A 24,333-nucleotide genomic window follows, 5' to 3' on the forward strand; every position below is an offset into this window, starting at 1 on the left:
GCTGCCATTAAATTTTAAAGACGATTAAAGTAAAATTAAAATTATAATTTTAAATTATTGGTGGATAATTAATTTTTAAATGAAAGTGTCAAGTAAAAATAATTTTTAAAATCTCAATTTTTTAAAATAAATATAGAAAATAATTTATTAATAAATTCAAAAAAGTGTTTTTAGTGAATATTTAAAAATCAATAAGTGCTGTGCTCACAAACATTTGAAGACCATTTAAATTTTATTTCAATTTCCGGGAATCGAAGTTTTTTTGTAGCTCTATATTTCGAAGAATTCGGCCATTAAAACAATTGACAAACGGCGCGCGTTGATTGGTCGTCTCGTTTGAATTTTAAATTTCTAGCCAATCAAATTCCCGCGTGTTCTAGAGTAGGGGGAAGTTTCAGTTCGCTGTAACTGGTGCTGTGTTTGTGATAGCTTCATGATGGTAGTGTTCGTCTAGTTCACTTTCTTCGTGTAAGTTAACGAAATAAAATATTCAGTTTTTTTTTTATCCGTAATTTCATAGTCTTGTTTTAAAAATTAAAATAAAAGTAGTGATATTGTACCAGTTAAAATATTTATGTAAAAGTAGAGTTTTAGTTGATGGCAGTGATAAAAAAGTGTCTGGTGTCAAGTGTTCATTGTTAGAATTTTAAAGTGAATTTTCTTTGTGTTCAGTTATTAAATTTGAAAGTGAAGTTGTGATAGAAGTGCATTTGCGTAGTGCGTGTGTTTTTTTGTTATAGTGATAAAGTATGACCAGCAAAAAACAGTATGAACGTTTTCAAAAATTTAATTGTGTTTATAAAACAATTTTTTATTTAGCAAATTTTGAATTCCAAGAAAAATTTTAAATTGCAGAAAAATGTCGGACACGTTTAAAATAGAATTTGGTAGATAGTTTACAAAATCAGGTCAGTTTTTATTAAATTCAATTTTAGCTTCAATTCAAATGAGCTAGATATTTTTTTTGTCTTATGTGATTTAATTTTTGATTGATTTGAATAATCGTTAGATGCTGATGTAATGTAAGTTAATTTATTTATTCATTATTAACACAATTGAAGATAAAAAAAAATTTTTTTTTTTAATTAGATGTTTGTCTTCATAATTAGCAGCTCCAAGTTACTTTTTTAAATATTGAATTTAAAAATGAGATGCATTTGCGTTTTGTATGACGAGAACTAGAGTAACTTAAAATCTGATACATTTGAATAATTTTTTTTTATTTTTGAAAATTCTACAAGTGCTTATAGATCAAAATTGGCTCTAATTAAAGCTAAAACATAAACACGGGAAAATTAACGTCAATTTTTACAAAAAATATAATTTACGTGTCCCTTTAAACTTGTGTATGATTTGTATTTAAATTAAAATCAATAACAATGAAAATAATGGCTTGGAATTAATAGTCAGTGATTTAAGTTCCTGGAATTTAGTCTATTGTCTGCTTAGTCTCATTTATTTCTGCTAATGTCTCATGAAATTTTTCTTGGAATCCATCAGTCAGATTGGACTACTGACTATTCTAAAAAATAACCCATCTGTTTTTTTTTTTGACTAAAAACTTATATGCTGGAAAAACATTCAAAATAATGATGACATTTATCAGTGATTTAAATTTTATTGAAGTGAATAAGTGAATAAAAGTGTTTCTTCCTCCTCATTTATTGAATTACTCAAGCAAACGACTTTATCATGGCACCAGATCCAGACTGCAGTAGGCATCAGAAAATCACATCAAGCCAGCGATCGGTAAGTCAGTTTTTAATTTGCATGCTTTTTCATCAAAAGCTAAAGCTTTTGCATTTATAATTTTTATTAATTACCCACTGAAAAACTAAAATTCATACAACTCCGGAAAAACCCGCGTGAATTTTAAAAATTCATCTTCGCGATTATTGAATTAATTCCAATTTAAAAAATTCTAATCCCATTTTCAGTTCTGAAAAACAAAAATTCATACAGGTTCAGAAAAACCCGCGCGAATTTAAAAAATTAATTCTCGCGATTATTAAATGTAATTAGTTCCAATTTCTTAAATTTAATTCCAAGTTGTAGTTTTTGACAAATCTGAAAAAAAATTCGTATAGATCTGGAAAAACCCGCGCGAGTTTTAAAAAATAATCTTCGTAATTATCAAATTAAATAAATTCCAATTTTTAAAATTTAAATCCAGATTTCGGTTCTTTATCAACCGACCAAATGATAAATTGCGACTACCGCTAAAATATGACCCGTTCTTATCAACCGTCTTTTAAAAACAAAAACAAAAATAAAGAACAGCTCAAATAATTTTTTATTTTTATACAATGACTCGTAAATTATCAAATAATCAAAATAATCGTGCCCACTAAATTTAAATGAAAATTCTAAAACTAAAAAACAACTGGTACAAAAATAAAAGTCAACTCAGTTCTCAACTTAGTGCTCAATTCACTTGTTTGTGTCAAAATTCTAGGTTATAAATACTATTTACTTTCACAAAAAAAAATTTATTTATAAATTATTGGGACCAAAATTTCCAGTTAAAAATTCCCAGGACCAAAACTTAATTATTTTTCTATATAAAAAAAAAAAATAATTTACGTGAGTGTTTGATAAAATCCATGCTTTTTAAATGAATTTAACCATAAGTAAATTGATCACCAGGTTGGCACTCCGCAATAAATTGATAGAATTAAAAATGTCATCGCAAATATCGTTGGACGATCGCATGTTGAAGTCAGTACGTAAAATAGTCCCTTCATTGACAACAACAAAATACAAAGGTCAGGATGGCAGGATAGGGATCTTCGGTGGTAGCATGGAGTACACAGGCGCGCCATATTTCGCAGCAATGAGCGCTTTTCGTACCGGTGCTGACTTGGTTCATATATTTTGTACAAAAGATGCTGGCACTGCTATAAAATCATTCAGTCCAGAACCAATCGTTCACCCACTGCTGGATCACGCTGACGCAATAAGACAAATAAAACCATGGCTAGATCGTCTGCATGTTATATTAATCGGACCCGGTCTAGGACGTGATGAAAAAATATTCAAAATTATTGCGGAGTTGATAAGTATCTGTCGTGATTTAAAAAAACCCCTGATCATTGATGCTGATGGACTGTTTCTGCTATGCCAGAAGCCAGATTTAATTCGCGATTACCCAGGTGTTATATTGACCCCCAATGCTATGGAGTTCAGTCGTTTAGTCAAAGCATTTCTTGATCGAACTGTCCAGCCGGCGCCGGTTGTCAAAATATCTGAGCTCAAACATCTGGCGGATTCAATTGGGAAAAATGTTGTTATTCTTAATAAAGGCGCCAAGGATGTGATTGTTGATGGACAGAAAGGTAGTGAGGCTATTACTTGTGCTACCTCGGGTTCAGGAAGACGTTGTGGTGGTCAAGGTGATTTATTAGCTGGTTCGCTGGCTGTTTTTTGGTGGTGGGCAATCACTGCTGGACCCAGTGAATGCACTATTTCGTCACCTGCTATCACTGCTGCTTATGCGGCTTCAAGATTGACGCGAGAGTGCAATGCGAGTGCTTTTAAAGACAAACAACGTTCTATGTTGACTACTGATATGGTGGAAAATATTCATACGGTCTTTAGTAAACTTTTTGAAATTAACAACAAGTGAGATTTTTATGACTGTTATTTTTTTTTATATTTTCATACGTTAAATTTTTTTGGGAAGGAATAGGGTAATTTTTGGTTGAAAAAAAACTTTCATTTTTTTAGATTTCCTCCAAATGGAAAAATTATTCGGATGAAAAGTGGAGATTTATAATTTGGAAAAAAAAATAGAATCAAGTTTTTTGTATTTAATACATTTTTTAGGTGATACAAATAATAAAATATTTTATATTTATGTAATACACATATTTTATATTATATATTTTTAAAAATAAGGAATACTGGTTCTTTTTATTTAAGGTCGTGTAGTCTTATAAATTATAAAATTATCAATATAATTAATGAGTATATTGACAAATAAGAGACTCATTCAAATAATTTATGAGCTCATTTTTTTTTTTTTTTTTTTTTTTTTTTTTTTTATTTACAAGTCTGACTATTATTTGATAAATAATAAATAATTGAGTTAAATACTGCGGTGATTATATGACGGACGTAATTATTAATATGCTCGATATTTTTCATCACTTTCTATGACGAATATTTTAATTGATTACTTTTATAGATATTTATTTTGTTAAATTAATAAATTTTAAATGATATTCAGTAAAATCATATATTTTTATTCCTAGTATTCATTAATTAATTATTAATACTTCAAATTAATATTTAACTATTTAATAAGAATTAAAAAATATTAGATTGAAAAAAAAATTTTTCTAGTAATTTTTTAGTTTAAAAAAAAAATTATTAATTCTACTTTACTTTAATTAAATTTAATTATGAAGTGATGAAAAATAATATAATTAAAGTAATTAAATTCTCTATTTAGTTTTGCGTGAGTGTGAATATAGCAGACAACAGTCAAATTTAAAATTATTACTAAATAGAGTTAATAATTAATGAAATCAAATTTTTAAAAAATGCACCTTTAAAAAATTTTGAAATTCTTAAGTGCATTTTTTATAAATATTTTTTTTTCAATTATTTACTCTATTTATGTATAATTTTGAATTTGTCTGATGTCTGCTACACACACTCGTTAATTTCGCTCATATTTTAATAGAGAGCATGTCAGTATCAGGGTGGTCCGTTTTGAACGACTAAAAAATTCGAAAAATGCCTTTTAATTTTAATTTTAAACAAGTAATTAATTTTCCCATTAATGAAAATATGGAGGAAATTTGATAAGCTTCGGAAAAATTTTTGACAGTTGTTTTATTTACAAAATTAATAAAATCCCTGTATCACGTGAACGAATAAGTTGAGCTACTAAACCAAGAGGACCTTTTTTGTAGAGAATAAAATTTCCTTAAAAATTGTTCTCTGCATTTTTACTGTAAATTTTATTATTTAGTCGATATCGATTAAAAACCCAAATTATTATTAAAAGAATAATTTTCAGAACGAAATAATTTAAAATTAAAATTAAGAGCGAAACTTTCAGGGAATTTTCCAATGTCTACAACAATATTTTGAAGTAGGAGTGAAAAAATAGTCGTTCCAAACGGACTGCCCAAGTCAGTAATGATTTATAATTAATAATTAATTATTTCATACTTTGTTTTGATAAAACGAATAATTATTGACATTTTTTGAAAGTCATTTTTTTGGTATTAAAAAATAATTAACTACTTAAGAGTAAAACGTTAATACAGACGTATGATTGCCTCGTATTAATAGTGTCGGAGGCATATCACGTGTTAGAGTTTCAAGCCACGCCATATATAAAGGCGCCGAGACAGCTCCTTTCCTTGGCATTGGCAGAGACCTAAAAAAGTAAAATTTCAATGTCAATATTGATATTATCCTTGAATTTCCTGTAAAAATTTTCTTCTTTTTAAAGTAACATTAATATTTACATGACAACAAAAGTTGATTTGTTAGAATTTTCCAACAGTAACTCTCTGAGACGTAGCTGCCGATTAGTTTTGTCTTTTAATGTTTGTAATTCCATGTCTGTAATTACACAGTCTGTAATATCAGTATCGTCGTGTCTACGAAAATCACTAATAAGTCTATCAAAGAAATCTTGGGTTTCTTGTTTCGGTGGCACACTTATATCATCGACTATTTTTAAACTAGTATATTTAATACGGAATTTAGCCATTATTTCTGCCATCCTAAAAAAAAATGAATATTTATTTTATTTAAAAATCTTCTTATAAAAAACTATTTTTATTATCTTAACATTTAAAAGATTTATTTTTATACGCTTACTCTTTTTCTTCAGTCGAACTTTCTTGCTTATGATTAGCCAATGCAAATATTCGCATTTTGCAATGCTCCCAATTTGACCTTGTGCTTATAATATACGGTAACAGTATTGTTAATCCTAAAAAAATTTTAAATCGTGTAAAAATAAATAAAAAAATTATTTATTGCCATAAGATGGCTGGAGGCCGTAGAAAAAAAATTCGAAAAATTTAAATAATTATTATTTTTAGTAATTAAAATAAATAAATTTATCAAATATAAAATTACCTCCATCATCATACAGCCACCAAACATCGATAACTCCATTTTTATATTTTTTTTCAAAAATAGTTAAACTTTCTGGTTCCCTTAAAATTCCGTTTCTTTTTTCACTGCAATAAAAATAATTAATTTTATAAACTATTAAAATTTTAACGGTAATTATGATTAAATAATCAGAGTATTTACTATAGTAGTTTATCAGCGATGTATTTTTTTTTATTTCTCAACTGATCTTTGGCGCTTAAACTTGTCGGCGATTCGCGTACAGCTGATACACTTGACTCACTGCTAGGTAAATAGTGTGTACCAATAACAGGTACACTTTGTACACGTGTTATACGACTGCTCATTGATAAATCACTGTCAGCGTGCATCAAAGTACTACCAGCTAAATCGTAACTGCTCTGTACCAAATGTTCTTCGTCAACGTGATTTAACATATTTGATGTATTTATTCCATTTGGTAGACGTAACATTGCGACAGCTAATTTTTGATCGAATGCATTGCTGATAAAAAAAATAATTTTTTTAGTTAATCAATTTATTATTATTATTATTATTATTATTAATACTATGTAAAAATATGTTTACTTGTCTAAACATTTATTTTTATGTCATTTCTTTTTTATACTTTTGGGGTTCAAATATTTAAAAATTTATTTTTACGTACACTGTAAAAAATTGGGAGTGAATTCGGAGTGATTACGAATTTTTTTAAAATCTGAATTCACTTGGAGTATCGGAGTTTTTTAAAAAAAAACTCCGCACTCGGAGTAAATAGAGAGTTTTTCGTTTCAGCAGAGTGATTTCGGAGTAGTCTGGATTTTATTTAAATCTGCATTTACTCCGATTTGGAGCAAATTTCACTCCTTCCGCTCTGCATTCACTCCGGATTTAATCCGCGTTCACTCCGCGAATTTTTCACAGTGTAGTAAATTATAAATTTTAAAAAAGTATAAAATATTAATGTGATTTGATGAGAAAATAATTACAGTCAGTCGACTACCCGTCATAAGCCTCTTCTCCTCAATCGGGAGTTACTGAGTCCAAACAGTTTCCCCACTTAACCACTCTAAAGAGTTTCGTACTAGAGAACCCGTTATAAGCCTCCGTTAAAATAGTCTAAATTATAAACTAACAGCAGGAAAAAATATCCAAATTAATGATGATAATTTACTATTTATGTTTCGCAGATAACAATTTAATAATTATTAAGTAAAATATAATTTATTATTCATAATTGTAATCATGAATTACATCCAAAGCTTCTGTTACAACTGAAAAGTTTTAATGAGCATTAAGTTGATCAATAAAATTATTATTTTAATTATTACTGTAATCAATGCCGTCATCATTATCATTTTTTGCATTAAAATAATTATTTGTGTAAAAAGATAAGTAATTATTTTAGCGCTTATGACGGGTAGTCGACTGTATTATTATTATTTTTTTGACTTACTGAAGTACATTGAAGTATTCCTCAAGATCTTTGTGATTACAAGCAGCCCAGTCTGCTTTAAAACCCATTAAAACAACATTGGGCATCAATTTACCAACACCAGCGGCTTGCATTAAAGCCGATGCTCCTTTTTCGAAGCTTAAGTTACCGATAACTTGATAGAAACCTTTTACGCGATGACGATTGAGCCATTCGTATCCACCGCGTATTCTTGCAACTCTTGCACGATAAGATAGTGGTGTCTATTTTTTTTGCATCATAAAAAATTAATTAAATATATATTTTTATAAATATTATTTCTTATCTAAAATTATATCAAACCTTTCAAGAACAATAATTGATATTCAAAAGTAATAAAATTTTTTTCATTTCAAGTGTTAAAGTGAAACACTTGGAAAATTGTTTCTTGTATTTATTAAACTAGACTTGAAAGGTTTCATTATCATTGATATTAAATAAATATTACCGTGCAAACTTCTCCAGCAATGAGAAGTGAATTATGTTTTGTTATAAGATTCGCCAAATGCAATAAATCAGGACGTTTTTCCGGGAATCCCGATAAACACAAAATTTGTGGCGCGTAGTTTTTAACATGTTCGTCAGTAATATTCAATCTAAATAAATTTATTTAAATAAATTAATTTATACTCTTTGTAGCAAAAAAATAATTGATTAATATTTTAATATTAAAATTCTACTAGCAATTTACTATTTTTTTATCAGCAACATAAAAATAATTTATAATGTACCTGAAGATCGGAACGTTTTTCACGCAACGAAAATGAAAATAATTTATGAAATCTGTGTCTAAAGGCGAATTTAGGGGTAGATAGGGGTGTCCTGTCATTTTCGGGTGACGTGCGAAACATTTCCGAAATCTAGATCCAGTAGATTTTTTACTTTTCATTTTTTTTTCTTATTTTCGTTCCGCGAAAAACGTTCCGATCTTCAGGTACATAATTTATATTGGGATAATTTGAGTTTATTCAAGACGATAATTATTTTTTTTTACGGTTTAGAATTCGAATAAACGAGAAAATTATATTTTCACTTAAAAAATTATTAAAATAAAGAATTAAAAATAAAATTACAATTTTTTTGTCTAATGATAAACGGAGTCATTTTTAGATAAGTTCTAAAAACAAATAATTATAATCAAAATTTTCATAAAAAATCATAGTCCAGAAAAGCTCAACTCAAATTATTTATTAACAAAAATCAACCTGAGTAACTTTGGTCTTATCAGAGTAATTTTGAGCCTTCTTAAAAGTATGCAGCTTTCTGCTGACCATCTGTTAATTTCATCTTTAAAAAAGAACAGAATTTAAATTATGTTTAAATATTATTTACAGGAACAGAAAATGTTCCGAAAGACCAAAATTATCCAGATTGATTGTGATTCGTCTATTTTTTTCAACTGTTGCTAAAAATTTTATAGCAAATTGATTCTTATCGATAAAAAAATAGTTACCTATAAACTACAGACAATGCAGTTTTATAAATTTGTGCCTGAGTACTACTTCCCCAATTAACATCCGGTTTACTATAAACAACTATTAAGTACAGTCCAAATATAACAACAAGTGTAATAATTGATGTCACCCAATCAATTAAAAACATAAATGCTACACAGAGAATAAAACCTAATAATGACAGCCACGTATTGTAATACTGCAAAAAAAAAACAACAATAAAAAAATAATATTGATAGTAAGGACACTGTAAAAAGTCAGGAGTGAATTCGAAGTGAATACAGATTTTATTTCAACCCGAATTCACTCAAAGTTCCGGAGTTTTTAAAAAATTCTCTTCGCATACGGAGTTAAGTTTTTTTTTCAGCGGATTTATTTCGGCGCGATGTGGATTTTATTTCAAATGCATCCATTTTTTAATTCGGAGTTTTAACGTAAAAAAAAACTTCCCTTAGGAGTGAATTTCACTCCGATGGGATTAAAAAAAAAATCCACTCCATATTCACTCGAAATTCATTCCGTATTTAATCCGCGTTCACTCCGTAAATTTTTTCAGTATACAATATATTTAATGATGTAAATGTATAGAGAAGATTGATAATAGTGAATGATTTAATAATAATTTATGAGATTACCTTGAACGTTGGTCTCCAACCAAGAGGTCTAATCAAACCCGCATGGAAGGTACAGAAGTTTATAAGAGCATAAGAGGCTAAGTAGAAGTTTGAGATAAGAGGAGCAACTAAATTAAGATTTGCTGAAATAAAATAATACCATTACACTTATTTGTATTATCTACCAGCAATTTTTTAAAGTTAAAATCTTATTTATCTGCCGCTTGGAATCTAGATCAAGATTTCATTGATCTTACAATTGAATGTCATTTAAATATTATTGTAGTATATATTATATAATTATGATCTTACCGATAAGAAGAAATACTGCTGCGACGATAAATGTCAATACATAACCGCGATAGGGTTCACCAGATTTACCATATCCTTTGCTGAAAAATATCAATCCTGGATAGATTCTATCGCGACCAAGTGCTTGAATTAAACGTGGAACTGATAACAAATTTGTCAATGCTGTTGATAATGTTGCGGCGAAACAACCGGCGTAGATAAATGGCCCCCATACTGACATCAATTGCATTACCTAATTTATTTATTTAATAATAAATTTTTTATTTACTTAGGAGTTGATTATGTACCTGAAAATCGGAATGTTTTGCGCAACGAAAACAAAAAGTTTATGTAATTTGACTGCAATTTTCGGCTGACATACTAGCGTCGATGCGAAAGATTTCAGAAATCTAGATCCAGTAGATTTTTTAATTTTTATTTTCGTTAAGCGAAAAAGGTTCCGATCTCCAGGGACATATTTAATTTGGGTATTGATAAAATTAAAAAAAAAATTAAACTAGTGATACGAGAATAATTAACTTACGGAAAAGCTATTATGAAGACCATATTGGCAGTCAACACCAGGTGTACAATTAATAATAGTATTGTTTAAATCTAGACCACCGGCATCACGTAGAGCCGCACCGCCGGCAAATAAAACAAACGCAACGTAGCTTATCATGGAAATTAACAGTGACAATAAAGTACCTTTCGGTATACTTGTAGCTGGGTCTTTTAAATCCCCGGAAATATTGGCGCCAGCTTGTATACCCGTTACCGAGGGGAAAAATATTGCAAATATTGAAAAAAAATTATGCGTAGTTTTTTCAAAGTGACGGTAATCTGAATCCCAATTTTTTTTAAATACTTCCGTTGAAAAACCGATAAATCCTTGCGCTTGTGATAATTGATCGCGAGGGCCAATTATTGTTCCGATCATAAAGTCGAACATGGCAATCACTATTATGGCGATTAGAAAATTTTGAGCCTGAAAAATTTGAATAATTTGTTTACAAACAGTTTGAGTTAGTGAGGAATTCGGTTTTTTTTTTTAAACTTACTTTTGACTCCCATTCCATACCAATAGCACAGATAAGTATCATTACCATAAGAGCAATAACACCGACGATTCTTATATCCATAACGTCATTGTCTATTATTTTCAAACCGTGACTTTTTAATAAATCATTTAGAGATTCACAAAATCCAATAGTATTCATTGAAGCGGCAACTGCATTTGCAAATGCAAATACTAAACCAATCGAGGCACCAAATTCTGGCCCTAATGATCTTGAAATAATAAAATAGATTCCTCCTGTAAAAAAATTATTTAAAATATTTATTAATAGGGACAAGATTTTTGATTAATTTTGAAATGAATGGTTCAAATGCTTGATATTACGGCGAAAATATTGATCTTATAAAAAAAGTTTTCAAACAAAAGTTGTAGGAAATTTTATTTTCTAAAAAAAATGTCTCTTATAATTTTTTTATGCGACCAATATTTTCACCGTAATTCCAAAATTAAGATTCATAATGAATGATTCAAATTTTTGTTGATTATGAAAATGTTTATTTTGAAATTACGGCCTGTTTTATCAGTCCTAAAAAAAATTGTAAGAGATATTTTTTTTATAAAATTAAATTTTGAACAACTTTTATTTGAAAAATTTTTTTATACGACCAATATTTTTGTCGTAATATCAAAAATTTGATGCCATTAATTATTAATTGTTATTTCTAAATTAAGGCAAAAATTCGGACCCTATTTATTAGTAAATAATTTCATAGCTAAAATACTCCGATAAATATAATTTTTTTACTTGATTTTAAAAATATCACAATCTTCAAAATCACACAATTATTCATTTATTTTTTAGAGACATCGTAAAATACAGAGGGACCGAATAGATGGGTTTGCTATTTTTTAAAATTTGAATGCGCGAAATTTGATACTTTCATATTGATAAAGAAAAGAAAATTTTATAATTTTTTTCATTTTCGGGCAAAATGGAGTAATTTTGAAAAAATGAAGTTTCTTTTTTTTTATTAAAAAAAAATTACCGACTGTAATCTTTACGTTTGCTTTTAATTTTTTTATAAAAGCCTTGGGTTTTTAATTTTCTCCGACACTCCCCTAAATATCAAGGGACTAAATTTTAAATTAAATTAATTAAAAACAATTGATCTTTTACTGATGGATTGGAAAACTTTAAAAATGATAACATCATCAAACAATAATATATATATTACTACAAACCGAGTAAAGCCGTAAAATAAACATTAAAGAGAAGGAAGGAATAATGAAAAAAAAAAAGTGTAGAAACGATGAAGTGGAAATCGTGTGGTAATACAAACTGAACGCGCCTTGGTGTAAAAATAAAGTATAAAATAAAGAGGAGAGAAAAAGGAATATAAAATAAAATGAAGATAGTTGTATCAACACACCTCCCTTTACTTCGCCATTAGTACTAATTGCACTGAGACTAAGTGTTGTTATAACGCAGACAAGTGCTGATATACCGATAATTAATAGTGACCATGATATACCAGCTTGTGCGACAATCCAGGATAGCCGAAGAAATAGCATTACACCCCATATATTGAGAAGACAAGGAATCAATACCCCTTGTATCCATCCTAATTTTATTCCTTCGTAACTTGCTTGTCCTGGATTTACGATAGCCGCCTCTACGTTTGGATCCTACGCATCAAAAATATATTTATTTATTTATAGGCTTCTACCCTCGGTGACATATATGTGTTATCTCGCTGATATAAATCCTTGAAAACAGTAGAAAAATATTTTTTCACGTAATTATTTATTTTTAGTTCAATTAATATTTATTTTTAAAATAACATCAATGACGTTTTGTTCAGCAGATTAAAAGATTAAAAGGTTTATATGAGTTATAAGATAGGGACCGTTAATTGACTGAGTAAATTAGAGTTTATAAAAATAAATGTTTACACTTAATACTTGTATACATTTGTAGATTGTGTATACGCAAATATAATAGAGTATGAGGTGTTGCATACATGAATGAGATTGTGTAAATGTGTATTTAAGAAAATTACCGGTTAAATCCAACGATATCCAGACACATCGAGTTTTTACCGGTGGATTTTTTTATTATTTTCATTTTAATAGCAGGTATGCATGAGAAAAGTGACCGACGTGTTTAATCAACGTCTTCGAACTATTGATATATGTTTAAATAATATATATAGTATATATAATAGTAAATGAAATTAGTGACAAGGATAAATTGTTTGTTGCGTACTCACTTTTACGGGATTTCCATCGTGCAAATCACTTAGCGATGGCCGCTTTGCGCGTTTGCTCATTCTGTTTTAAAAAATTATTTTTTTGTCATTAATTTTCTAGTCGGTACTGTTATAAATTATTATATTGTACCTATAGTATTCCATACGAGGGACTACATCCCACAATCCCGTTACGCTTAATGTCATGGATGACTTTTTAGCGTTGATATGATTTTGAGTATTTGCTTCGTCTGATCCATTTTGATTTTGAAAGCCCTCCATCCCAGTGATCCTATAAATTGTTTTTTATTTTATTCTGTTACATATTTCTTTTACGCACTTTTTTATGTCTACCCGGTTTTTATAATCCAAAAATTTATAAGACGAATATTTTACTTTTCAAGTATAAAGTACTAAATTTTTAAAATTCAAATTGCAGTCGACTACCCGCCATAAGTCTGGTCTAGGAGACGCAGGGGAAATTTTTCTTGTAATTTCAGTCTTCCACTACCGTGCGTTTAGTTTTGTTCTCGACTACCCGTTATAAGCCTGTTTTATTTTATATCATTTTAAACGTCATATTTACATTTTGTTACATACGCGACTATCCCGATTTTCCTGGTGCTTATGGCGCTAAAATAAATACTTATCTTTTTACACTAATAATAATTTAAATGCAAAAAATTATAATGATAACTGTATTGATTACAGTAATAATTAAAATAATAATTTTATTGATCAACTTAATGCTCAATAAAACTTTTCAATTGTAACAGAAGCTTTGGATGTAATTAATGATTACAATTATGAATAATAAATTATATTTTACTGAATAATGATTAAATTATTATCCGCGAAACATAGATAGTAAATTTTCATCATTAATTTGGATAATTTTTCCTATTGTTAGTTTATAATTTCGACAATTTTAACGGAGGCTTATAACAGGTTCTCTAGTACGAAACTCTTTAGAGTGGTTAAGTGGGGAAGCTGTTTGGACTCAGTAACTCTCGATTGAGGAGAAGAGGCTTATAACGGGTAGTCGACTGACTGTAATTATTTTCTCATCAAATCACATTAGTATTTTAGACTTTTTTAAAATTTATAATTTACTACACTGTAAAAAATTCGCGGAGTGAATGCGGATTGAAATAAAATCCAGACCACTCCGAAAATACAAACTCTCTGCTTACTCCGAATACGGAGTGATTTTTTTTTAAAACTCCGAAATTTCGAGTGAACTCGGATTTAAATAAAATTCGTAATCACTCCGAATTCACTCCCAATTTTTTACAGTGTACGTAAAAATAAATTTTAAAATATTTGAACCCCAAAAGTATAAAAAAGAAATGACATAAAAATAAATGTTGAGAAAAGTAAACATATTTTTTATTGCCAATATAATTTTTTATTATAAAATGAAACTTTCAAGTGAAATTTGAAAATTTTATGATTCATCTCGCGAGTACATAGAAATATTAAACTAATATTCATTTTTTTTTTTGTATAATAAATTTTTTAAATTCATTGGTTTAAAAACTATTAGTACTGACATTAAAATATTTATGACAGTAACAAAAGAAATAAATGAATAGTCATGTGTAGAAAGGAAAACTAAACATAATTTTAGGTTTGTGAAAATTTATAAAAAGTAGAATTGTCTGGTTTTGTTCGAACATAAAAGCAAAGCTCGGGAGACTCTTATGTTTATTTTCTTAAAACTAACGCAGTATGTAATACAGATAATATCTGATAATATGATTAATAGTGTTTATATTATTAAATCCAATAAAAACGATTTATTATTTATTTTTATTTATAAATTCTCAGTAACTGAAGTATTAACATAAATTTTATAAATTTATTGATAAATTTTAAATCCTTATATTTATCGCTTTAATTCAAGTTATCAAAAATTTTGATACAGAGCGTTCAGGAAGTTTATCAATCACTATTAGATAGTCGTTTATTGCCAAAATAAACATTTTATCGATAATAATTTTATTCATTTCAACTAAAATTTCATTTATGTCTCGACTGATTAATTTACTAAATAAATATTTTTTATTTCGCGAAATTTTTATTAACAACTGATTAAAAAATAAAAGTTTCAATGCAAGAGTAATGTAAACCCATAAAGTTTTCTTCTTTAAATGTATGAAGTTCGATCTATATAAAAAAGAAGAATTCCTCCAGATATAAACATAATAAAAAAAAAATATATAAATAGAAGAGATAAAAAAAATCCGACAACAATTAAGTAAAAAAAGTCTAAGTGTATAAATATATACATTTATATTTATGTCTTGAGGGGCGTATTCTCTTTTATGTTTTTGTGTAAGATAGTGATCGATCGATGACAAAAAATTACTTGGTCAGGAAGTAGTAAGTAAAAGCACATCAAAGTCTCATACTGTTTTGTCTTAATACAACTTCATTATTAATGTATGTATGTATACATATATGTATATATGACTACGCTACGCATACTGTCTTAATATATGTGTTTAGTAGTTGTCAGAGTATATACACATATATATGTGTACTAGGTAATATAAAGGAGTTGCCAAAATAACGCAGTTCAATTTTGACGTTACTTCATCCCACGGAAATTTTGGCATCGGTCCTAAAATAAATTCAACCACAAATATGTGTGTATGTGAATGAGTAAAAGCTTTCATTCATACTATATTATTATTCATCCCTCTGGTATGATGTTGAAGAACATGTATTAAGTCAAGATGATGGAGAAGAAGAAGAAGAAGAAGAAGAAGAAGAAAGACGGAGAAAATATAATATACAAGGTCAAGAAACGTCTAATGGATTTTAGTAATAAAACAAAAGTCGTTAAGCTATTTTTTATTAACAAAGTTTATTTTCTTTTTCAAAAACTTTATTATTAAAAAAATTATTTGAGTTAAAAATAAATAAGTTTATATAAAAAAAGAAAAAAAAACTTTTTAATTAATAGAAATAACAAATAATTGTAATGATAATGAAGTTAGCCGACGTCTAATAATTTTTTGATTTTTTTTTAAGCAATAAATTATGAAAAAAAAAATATTTGAAAAATTTGCACCTGTAGTTTTTTAAATTTCCTACATGTGTATATTTTTATTTTTTGTTTTTTTGTAATTGATTTGTTGAAAAAAAAAACCAAAAAATTTTAATTGTCTGCTAATTTCAGACTCATACAATTGTAATGATACTGAACTTAGCCAACGTCTGATAATTTTTTGATTTGTTTTAAAACGACAAATTATAAAAAAAAAAATATTTGAAAAAATTGCACCTACAGCTTTTTTAATTTTCTACAAGTGCATATTTTTAGTTTTTTTTTTTGTAATTGATTTGTTGAAAATAAAATCCGAAGATTTTTAATTGTCTGTTAACTTCAGAATCATACAATTATTGGGTAGTAAAAAAAATTTTTGAACAAAAATTTTAGAGGAATAAATAATTTTGAATTAATAACTCACGTTTTTGGCGAATGAAATAAATTCTATATCCCTTAATTAATTGTGAGCAAAATTATTTAAATTAACGAACACTATAATTATTTATCACAAGTATATAAATTATTATAAAATAGCCAAGTCATCTGGTGGTTCACTATCGATTTAATATCGATCACAAATTAGTAAAGAAGCGGTTTAAGTAAATTTTGAAGAGATTTATTTAAAGAAAAGAAGTAAATTAAATTTTGGTTTGAACAATTAAAGCACTGAGACACTATCGAAGAAAGTGCTAACAGGATTGAGTTATGAAGATCAATGACCGGCGAGAAGTTATGTGTCTATATGGCGAGGATCTTGAAAAGTGATCCTGATGCCACGAGTGGAGTCTGTGATCATTAAACCTCCCGTGTTTGTGCTCTGTTTCTGATTCACCCACGAATAATGTTAAAGAAGCATGCGTCGTTGAATTTCCCTTTCTCCAGGTCAAGAAAGGGAAGTAAACTATAATAAGAAGACGCCACTCATTTATTGGAAATTATATTGCTAAATTATATTATTGCTATCCAACATAAATACACGTGCGTTTATTATTTATGTATCTACTTATTTAAATATAAATTTCCAAAAATAATTTTATTCCTCCTTATCTATTTCGACCGGGAATTATTTGTCATCGGGAATTTAAATATCGAAAATTCCCATGACTTCATTCGATATTTTTATTTTTAATTTTTCAATCCAATAAAATATTCAAAATTTTTTTCAAATTCCATTTAAATTTATCCTCATATTTTTTAAACAAAAAAAAATACAATCCCAAGAATTTAAATTTTTTGTCACCTGTCTATTTTTATCTCAAATATTTATAATAAATATATCCTCAAGTAAAAAATTTTTGTCAGGGTTTACTTCCTCAAAGAATTTAAAGCCTACTCGATTCCATTTTTAAATATTATAACTTTAAAATTATTTCTTGGAAGAAAATTAAAAAACTTTTAAGTAAAATAAATAATTACTTTGGTAAAATATAAATCATACCTGCGCAGTAATGAAGTTTTTCGTTTTTTATTCATTTTAATTTATACAAAACAAACACAAATAATTAAAAACAGCAACAAATATTAAATAATAACAATAACTTTACGGCGGAAACGTTAAATCACATTCGTGTATCGCGTTTCAAGCTCGACTATCACCTTTTTCAACAAACTCTCGATATATATACACTGTTGAGGTAACTTAAAAGATATACATCGCACACGTACAAAGATGTCATTTAGCTCGCGATGAGGAAATTCTTTATGGTATCCAGCTGGCCACAAGGTAATGCATCGTCGGTACATTGATACTACTCTACTTCTCAATTTACTATTTTTTTATATATTTATTTTAACAATAAACATTTTTAACTGTCTAACAGAAACAGACCTTGGCTATAGGTGTATTTTTTTTTCAATATCATCCTTGATAAAAAGAAGTAGTACATACACAGTATATACTTACATATAATTATTTAACTCGCGCTAATATTTTCTTATCTAAAAGTTTACTATCTTCAATTGATTACTGTCTTAATTATTACGCGTCGGTGTCTACTGTTGTTAAAAATTTTTTTTTCAAACAGTAAATAATTTTTTACTCGAATTTTTTTACAGTGGAATGAATGCTTTTATTGCCATAATTACTTTTCTTTTATTAGTATGGGAACGTCCAATTCACTTAATTAATATAAATGCCATAGTGTCGTAACTATTTAATTGAAATGAATTTCGATTGCTAAGTATTTGTGTTTTGATAGATAATATATTTGACATTAATATGTACTGTATCAAAGTCAATTATTTTACTAATGAATAAATTTGTTTTAATATTTTTAATAAATTTAATTCAACAAATAAATAAATTACTCAAGTCTAAGTGATAACAGAATGAGATGACAGCATTTTGATTAAATAATTAAAACTTTTTTATAAATATATTTTCAAAATGAATGAAAATTTTGATTTCATAATAAAAAATATTTTCGAGCTCATTTTTAGTTTTACGTTTAGTCATTCCGTCGTGGTCACTCAAGTTGCCGTATCTTGATCCTGAAGAAATTAAGATACTGGTGGCTTGTCTGATCAAGGCCGAACCAGCGGTCGCGTTTTCATTAAAATCAATTTGAATTTTGAAAATTTAGGGTAAAAATGAGCTCAGTTAAGAAATTAAAGAGTAAATTTTGAAAATTAGTTCAGAGGTAAATAAGTGGTGGGGCCTTGCAGGGCCAGGAATTTCTGGTTGCTGTCGGGTCGCCACTGAATGCTCCTTCAGGACATTTATTAATCCGACGATAGACCTCACAGAGAGATCTGTCTGCTGTGGGCACATCCCCTTTGGGGTTCTGCATTATCACTAAAAATAGCGAGCAGATAGAGCCGTGCAGTCTCGTACTGTTATGGGCGTGCGGAGGTGGTGGACAACGTGGTCATTGAACAGAGAAGTTGCATATTTTGTAATTTATCTTTTTTTTTTTTTTTGAGTTTAATAAATGTAACTGTTTTTTAAAAATGTAAATTAATCATTTTCAAATACAAACTAACGCAGCTTCTCTGTTCAAAATGATTCTCTATCTGCTACAGTCTCCGAATCGGTCGCTTTTCCGACAGAGTCACTGTGTCCACCAGTTACTTCAGGACTCGTGGATGCACCTCTGTAGTAAGGGTGACTGGGCCGGAATCGGCTGTTGGGGGGACTCCTCGAAATTTGAGATAGTGAAAATATTGAACACTGTTTACTAGTGAGAGGCATGCCAAGTTACGATATAAATTTCTCTGGTAATTAGTGTATTTTCACTAGTTCTGTTTTAAGTGGAGAGAAGGGAAGCTAAATGTGCGCTGGTGCAGTTAAACGATGATGACCCAAGTGCGTCAGCGCAGGGGAGGATTCACCGGAGTTTTAAATGTTGTGAGCACCTAGAGTCATTTTTGTCCGCCGTTATTTTATTTATTATTATATGACATGACATGATTTTAACAAGATCTGGCACCCGATTGCTCAAAAAAATTTTTCAAAAATTAACAAATCGTTCGGAAAATCCTCTGATCGGTGAGAAAATTTATTGACTGTAATTTTAAAAATTTTAAAAGTTCAAATAATTTATTATTAGTATAGCAGAGGCCAGTTGCTCCTTTGGGCAATTTGAGTCTGCTGTTGACTGCTATGTTGATCGCTGTTGGACCTGCCTATTATGTCCTTTGACTTTGTCAAACCATATAGGTGTCAACACTTCTCGTCAGAGTCAAGCGGAAGTTCGATTGCCGTGAGCATTCAGGATTTTTTTTGCTGATAGAAAAAGTAAATTCTGCGTCGATGAATGAAAAATGCCTCTGCCCGCGTTTGAAATTTTCAACTCACGGTTCGAATAATTATTGAGCCATTGGGCTCCGGTCGCGGTAGTCAATTTTAATTGTTTATATATTGTTTATTCCATTTAGCTTCTAATAGAACAGGAAAACAGTGGCTGAGTCTGCTCTTGTGGGCAATTCGAGCCCGCTGTAGACTACTGCGTTGATCGCTGTTGGTCAAGCGTAAGTTCGGTTGCCGTGAGCAAGTTTAAGGTTTTGTGCGCCGATTTAATAAATAAAAAAATACACTTTTCTATTTATATGTAAATGCTTTTTGTGCATAAACAGCCTCTGTTCGCGTTGAAAAATAGCCAGGTCCGTGGTTCGATAAAGGGCGAATTATTGTACGGCGCGTACCGGGTTTTTAAACTACAAATATTTTTTATTGTAACGAAATTAATTTTTTATAATAATTGTTTTGACTTTGAGTGAAGAGTCTCCATGTTTTCATCTCATTCAAAATTAATCGACTCGAATAATTTATTTATTTTTGAGTCAAAGTTTTGAGTTTACATGAGAAAAATTATGAATTTGATTTAAAGCTCAATTGTGATTTAAACGATAAGAGAATATAAAATTTGGATGGAAAATTATTTTGAACTGGTGGTAAAATTGTGGACTATTTGTAACGCTTGATCCGGATAAATCTCAAAAAAAAAATATTCACTTTAGTTCCTTTTTTACTGTGAAATCTTATAGTAAAATTTAATTGTTAAATTTAGTAGTCCGATTTTATTGTAGAAATATTTATTCTTTTTTTGCACTAAAAATATTGACTGAGTAAGTTAGATATAAATAGATTCATAACAGGGCTTGGCTGGAAATTATTTAAGGCAACTCGTAATTTTGATAAAGAAAAAAAAATTTTTATGGTCACTAGAATAGTTTATTTTAAGTAAATTAATTTTACAAGCAAGTATGTAAGAAAAAAAATTTTTTAATCTTGTGTTCATAGTAACAGACATTTTGATATTTTATTTGAATTTATAAACTTTTACTTCAAAAATTTTAATATTACAAATAATAGAAATGACTGTGAATGTATCAGACATCAGACGAATTTAAAATTACAAATAAATAGGGTAAATAATTAAAAAATATATATATATTTATAAAAAATGCACTTATTAATTTGAAAATTTTTTAAATGTACATTTTTTTGAATTTTATTTTATTAATTATTTACTCGATTTATTAATAATTTGAAATTTGTCTGATGGCTGCTACATTCACGCTCATATAATAGAATGCTCTAATATTTTTCAAATAATTTATGAGTAGAAATTTAAAAAATGTATATAAATAAGTAGCAGCAACTTAATATAAAAATTGATATTTGAATAATTTAATAATGAATGATCTTAACTCGATTGATAAAAAATTAATTGCCTGTCTTGGTATTAAATAAATTTAGTAGAATATTTTTGTTGAATAAAAAAAAAAGAATAACAGAAGATAAATATTTACCCCTGGGTATCCACAAGCGTAAGAATCAATAACAATAAAAAATAAAATAAAATAAATATATATAACGCGAATGTTGATGCGTTAGTATCACTTTATTAACTAAAATGTATCCATCACCAAATCCGACATTTATACCAAGTGACTATCAAGCATTTAACAAATTGCCGACCCCCTTGCCGATAAATTGCCAGTACCACTCATAAGTTAGTTAACCCCGTGGTGAACTTGTACACATAAGCAATGGCGTAAGTTTCTTAACAACAATTCTAAGAGACACCTTCTATCTCTTACACTTAACTCATCATCTCATTATCTCTCACTCACTTACTCACTCTCTGTTACTTTTTTATTTCCCCTTTGTATATACACTACATTCGAAGACTAATTAATTGTCTCAGTTAAATTATTACTCACAATCATCACTCCATCATTGATATTAATCTGCCAACGATTAGTCATTTTTATTTTTTTTATTAATTCCTATTAATTCAATTAATTCAAACATCAGAAAAAAAATTTTTGTTTATTTTTTATCGATGGATTATTTTTTCATGATCTCGTAGACACGTTCTATACATTATCATTTTTTAAAACGCGTGCGGATAAAATTGGAGTGTCAGAAAAACGTGAATCATTACATACATACATACATACATATATATATATATATACTGGAAATTGTCAGATATTATAAATGTTAAGTGTCTCGACGCACTTCAATTTAAATATTAAGACCAAGACAAGTCCGGATGAAACTGCGTCAAGTGACCAATCTTATTATATATATTGTTGTTATAAGATCTACTAACGTATTATATATATGTAGACATATTTAACATATGTATTTTATTCTGTATACTTTATCATTAGAGTAATAAATATCTCAATATTCATACAAATAATCTTTTAAAATATTGCACTAAAAAATTTGCGGTGAACGCGGAGTAAATCCGGAGCGACTGTTTATTTATTTCCTTCCCTCGGAGTGAAATTTACTCCGAAGAAAACTTTATTTTAATACTAAAACTCCGAATCGTGTGAATGTGGATTCAATAAAATCCAGATCACTCCGACTTTTTTTTTAAACTCCGAAACTCCAAGCGATGGAGTGAATTTGGATTTAAATAAAATCCGCATTCACTCCCGATTTTTTACAGTGTGTGGAAATTTTTTTTTTTAATTTATTAATCATAAAAATAATTTTTGACATGAGACAATAACAGTAAAGACTATTTTTTTATTATTTCATTGAACATCGATGACAGTAATTATTATTATTGATGATTATTTGAAATTTATTTAAATTTATTTTTAAAAAATTACACTTTTACATCTGATGAAAGATTTATTTGAATATTAAGTGTTTGCAATTAATAATAAAAATCTTTTTTTATATAACATCAAAGTAAACTAGACGTTTTAGTACCCACCTTAAGTGATTCATCGTTTAATAAACAAATTAACGAAGTTCATATTAATTCTGGGAAATATGTAAAGCAAACTTAACGATTTTTCTACTTATAAATTAAAAAGTTGTATGCACTACCATGACACTTTTACTAATGAAAATAATAATTGAGTTTCCATTAACGTATTTTGATGATTTGATGCGATAAAGTAATTACACGTTAGATAAAAGGAAAACTATATTAGAGAATTTTAATTATTTTATTTCCTTGGGATACATCAGTGTAGAAAATTACACATTTATTGATTTTATAATTTTTTTAATTACCATTAATGGTGTCATTACATTATTCTTATTGTTAATAACGTTTTTTATTTTGATCCAGTTGATTTTAAATATTTTTAGTCGCTCTATTTCCTGTTATTTTATACTTTTTAAATAAACTTGAACGTTAATTTTTGTTTATTAGCATTTATTTACGTGTAAATTAGCGCTAAAAAAATTTTCATCATCATATTTATCATTTACTTGACTCTTAACATTTTTAAACATTGAAAAAAAAACTAAAAATAATATTTCGAATTTTTTTTACTGGAATGTCTCATGAAATTTAAAATTATCGATAACTTTCTAACATTTTTGAAATTCTTTTAATCCACCGGAAATTTGAACAACTGCTTAGGAAATTTTTTGAGATATTATGAAAGTTTTCTGATTACCGGAAACACTGAAAAAATTTTAAGCGGGAAATATTTAGGGAATTTGAAGAAATATTTTATAACTTCGGGAAATCCTTGAGATCTGAACATTTTACAATTTTCTGGAAAAAAAAAAATAAATAAATAAAAATCAACATATACTGGGTCTAATAATTATAATTACAATAATAAATTGTTGTAATTATTGATGACATTGAAATTATAATAAAAGTTGTATTATGTAATTGAATTTACAATGAGGTAAATCATTTTAGTTGAATTTGCAATTGAAAATACTTTTTATATTGTTTTATAAATACAAAAAGTATGAAAAAAATCGTTGAAAAAAAGGTTGACTGTTCTAAATTTCAAAACGTGACACAATAAACTTTTTTTAAACGATTTTTAAACTTCTGAAAATATAAAGAAAAAAACAATTGACTTAATACTACAAGTTAACGTTTTTGACACATTTGTAAACTTTTTTTGACACTCCATTAAATTAAAAGTGCGTGAATTCATCATTTTTTCCAGTGCAAAATACGTTAAAAAAAACTGATTCAGGTTTTTTATTTTGGCATATCTTAATAATATCAGTAGATTTATTGATATTTATCTTGAATTTTCAAAAGTTTAAAAAACGTTCAAAAAAAGTTGATCGTGTCACTTTTTGAAGTTTAGAATAATCAACAATTTTTTTTACGCGGGATATTT

At 28.0% G+C, this 24,333-nt stretch overlaps 2 protein-coding genes across 6 annotated transcripts; one reads left to right on the forward strand and one right to left on the reverse strand.

The window, feature by feature from the left end:
• Positions 1-2,251: 2,251 nt before the first annotated feature.
• LOC130671060 (ATP-dependent (S)-NAD(P)H-hydrate dehydratase) lies at positions 2,252-4,044 on the forward strand. 2 transcript variants are annotated; one of them, XM_057474751.1, is made up of 3 exons: positions 2,252-2,583; positions 2,647-3,621; positions 3,727-4,044. In XM_057474751.1, the coding sequence occupies exons 2-3, from the start codon at positions 2,681-2,683 to the stop codon at positions 3,773-3,775; spliced, it is 990 nt and encodes a 329-aa protein (XP_057330734.1). In that variant the 5' UTR covers positions 2,252-2,583; positions 2,647-2,680; the 3' UTR covers positions 3,776-4,044. The 2 variants fall into 2 exon arrangements, with proteins under 2 accessions (XP_057330734.1, XP_057330733.1); XM_057474750.1 differs by having other exon boundaries at positions 2,252-3,621.
• Positions 4,012-23,037, reverse strand: LOC130671059 (bumetanide-sensitive sodium-(potassium)-chloride cotransporter). Of its 4 annotated transcripts, none has more exons than XM_057474747.1 (16): positions 22,944-23,037; positions 13,354-13,494; positions 13,224-13,284; positions 12,384-12,639; positions 10,997-11,250; positions 10,480-10,923; positions 9,957-10,188; positions 9,666-9,787; positions 9,030-9,229; positions 8,025-8,172; positions 7,559-7,800; positions 6,286-6,606; positions 6,106-6,209; positions 5,842-5,956; positions 5,484-5,744; positions 4,012-5,392 (listed from the first exon to the last, which is right to left on the reverse strand). In XM_057474747.1, the coding sequence occupies exons 1-16, from the start codon at positions 22,955-22,957 to the stop codon at positions 5,257-5,259; spliced, it is 3,051 nt and encodes a 1,016-aa protein (XP_057330730.1). In that variant the 5' UTR covers positions 22,958-23,037; the 3' UTR covers positions 4,012-5,256. The 4 variants fall into 4 exon arrangements, with proteins under 4 accessions (XP_057330730.1, XP_057330731.1, XP_057330729.1 ...); XM_057474748.1 differs by lacking the exon at positions 22,944-23,037 and adding an exon at positions 21,514-21,662; XM_057474746.1 differs by lacking the exon at positions 22,944-23,037 and adding an exon at positions 17,699-17,859.
• Between the last annotated feature and the right edge of the window lie 1,296 nt (positions 23,038-24,333).

Source organism: Microplitis mediator, chromosome 7, assembly GCF_029852145.1.
Source record: "Microplitis mediator isolate UGA2020A chromosome 7, iyMicMedi2.1, whole genome shotgun sequence".
NCBI lineage: Eukaryota > Metazoa > Arthropoda > Insecta > Hymenoptera > Braconidae > Microplitis > Microplitis mediator.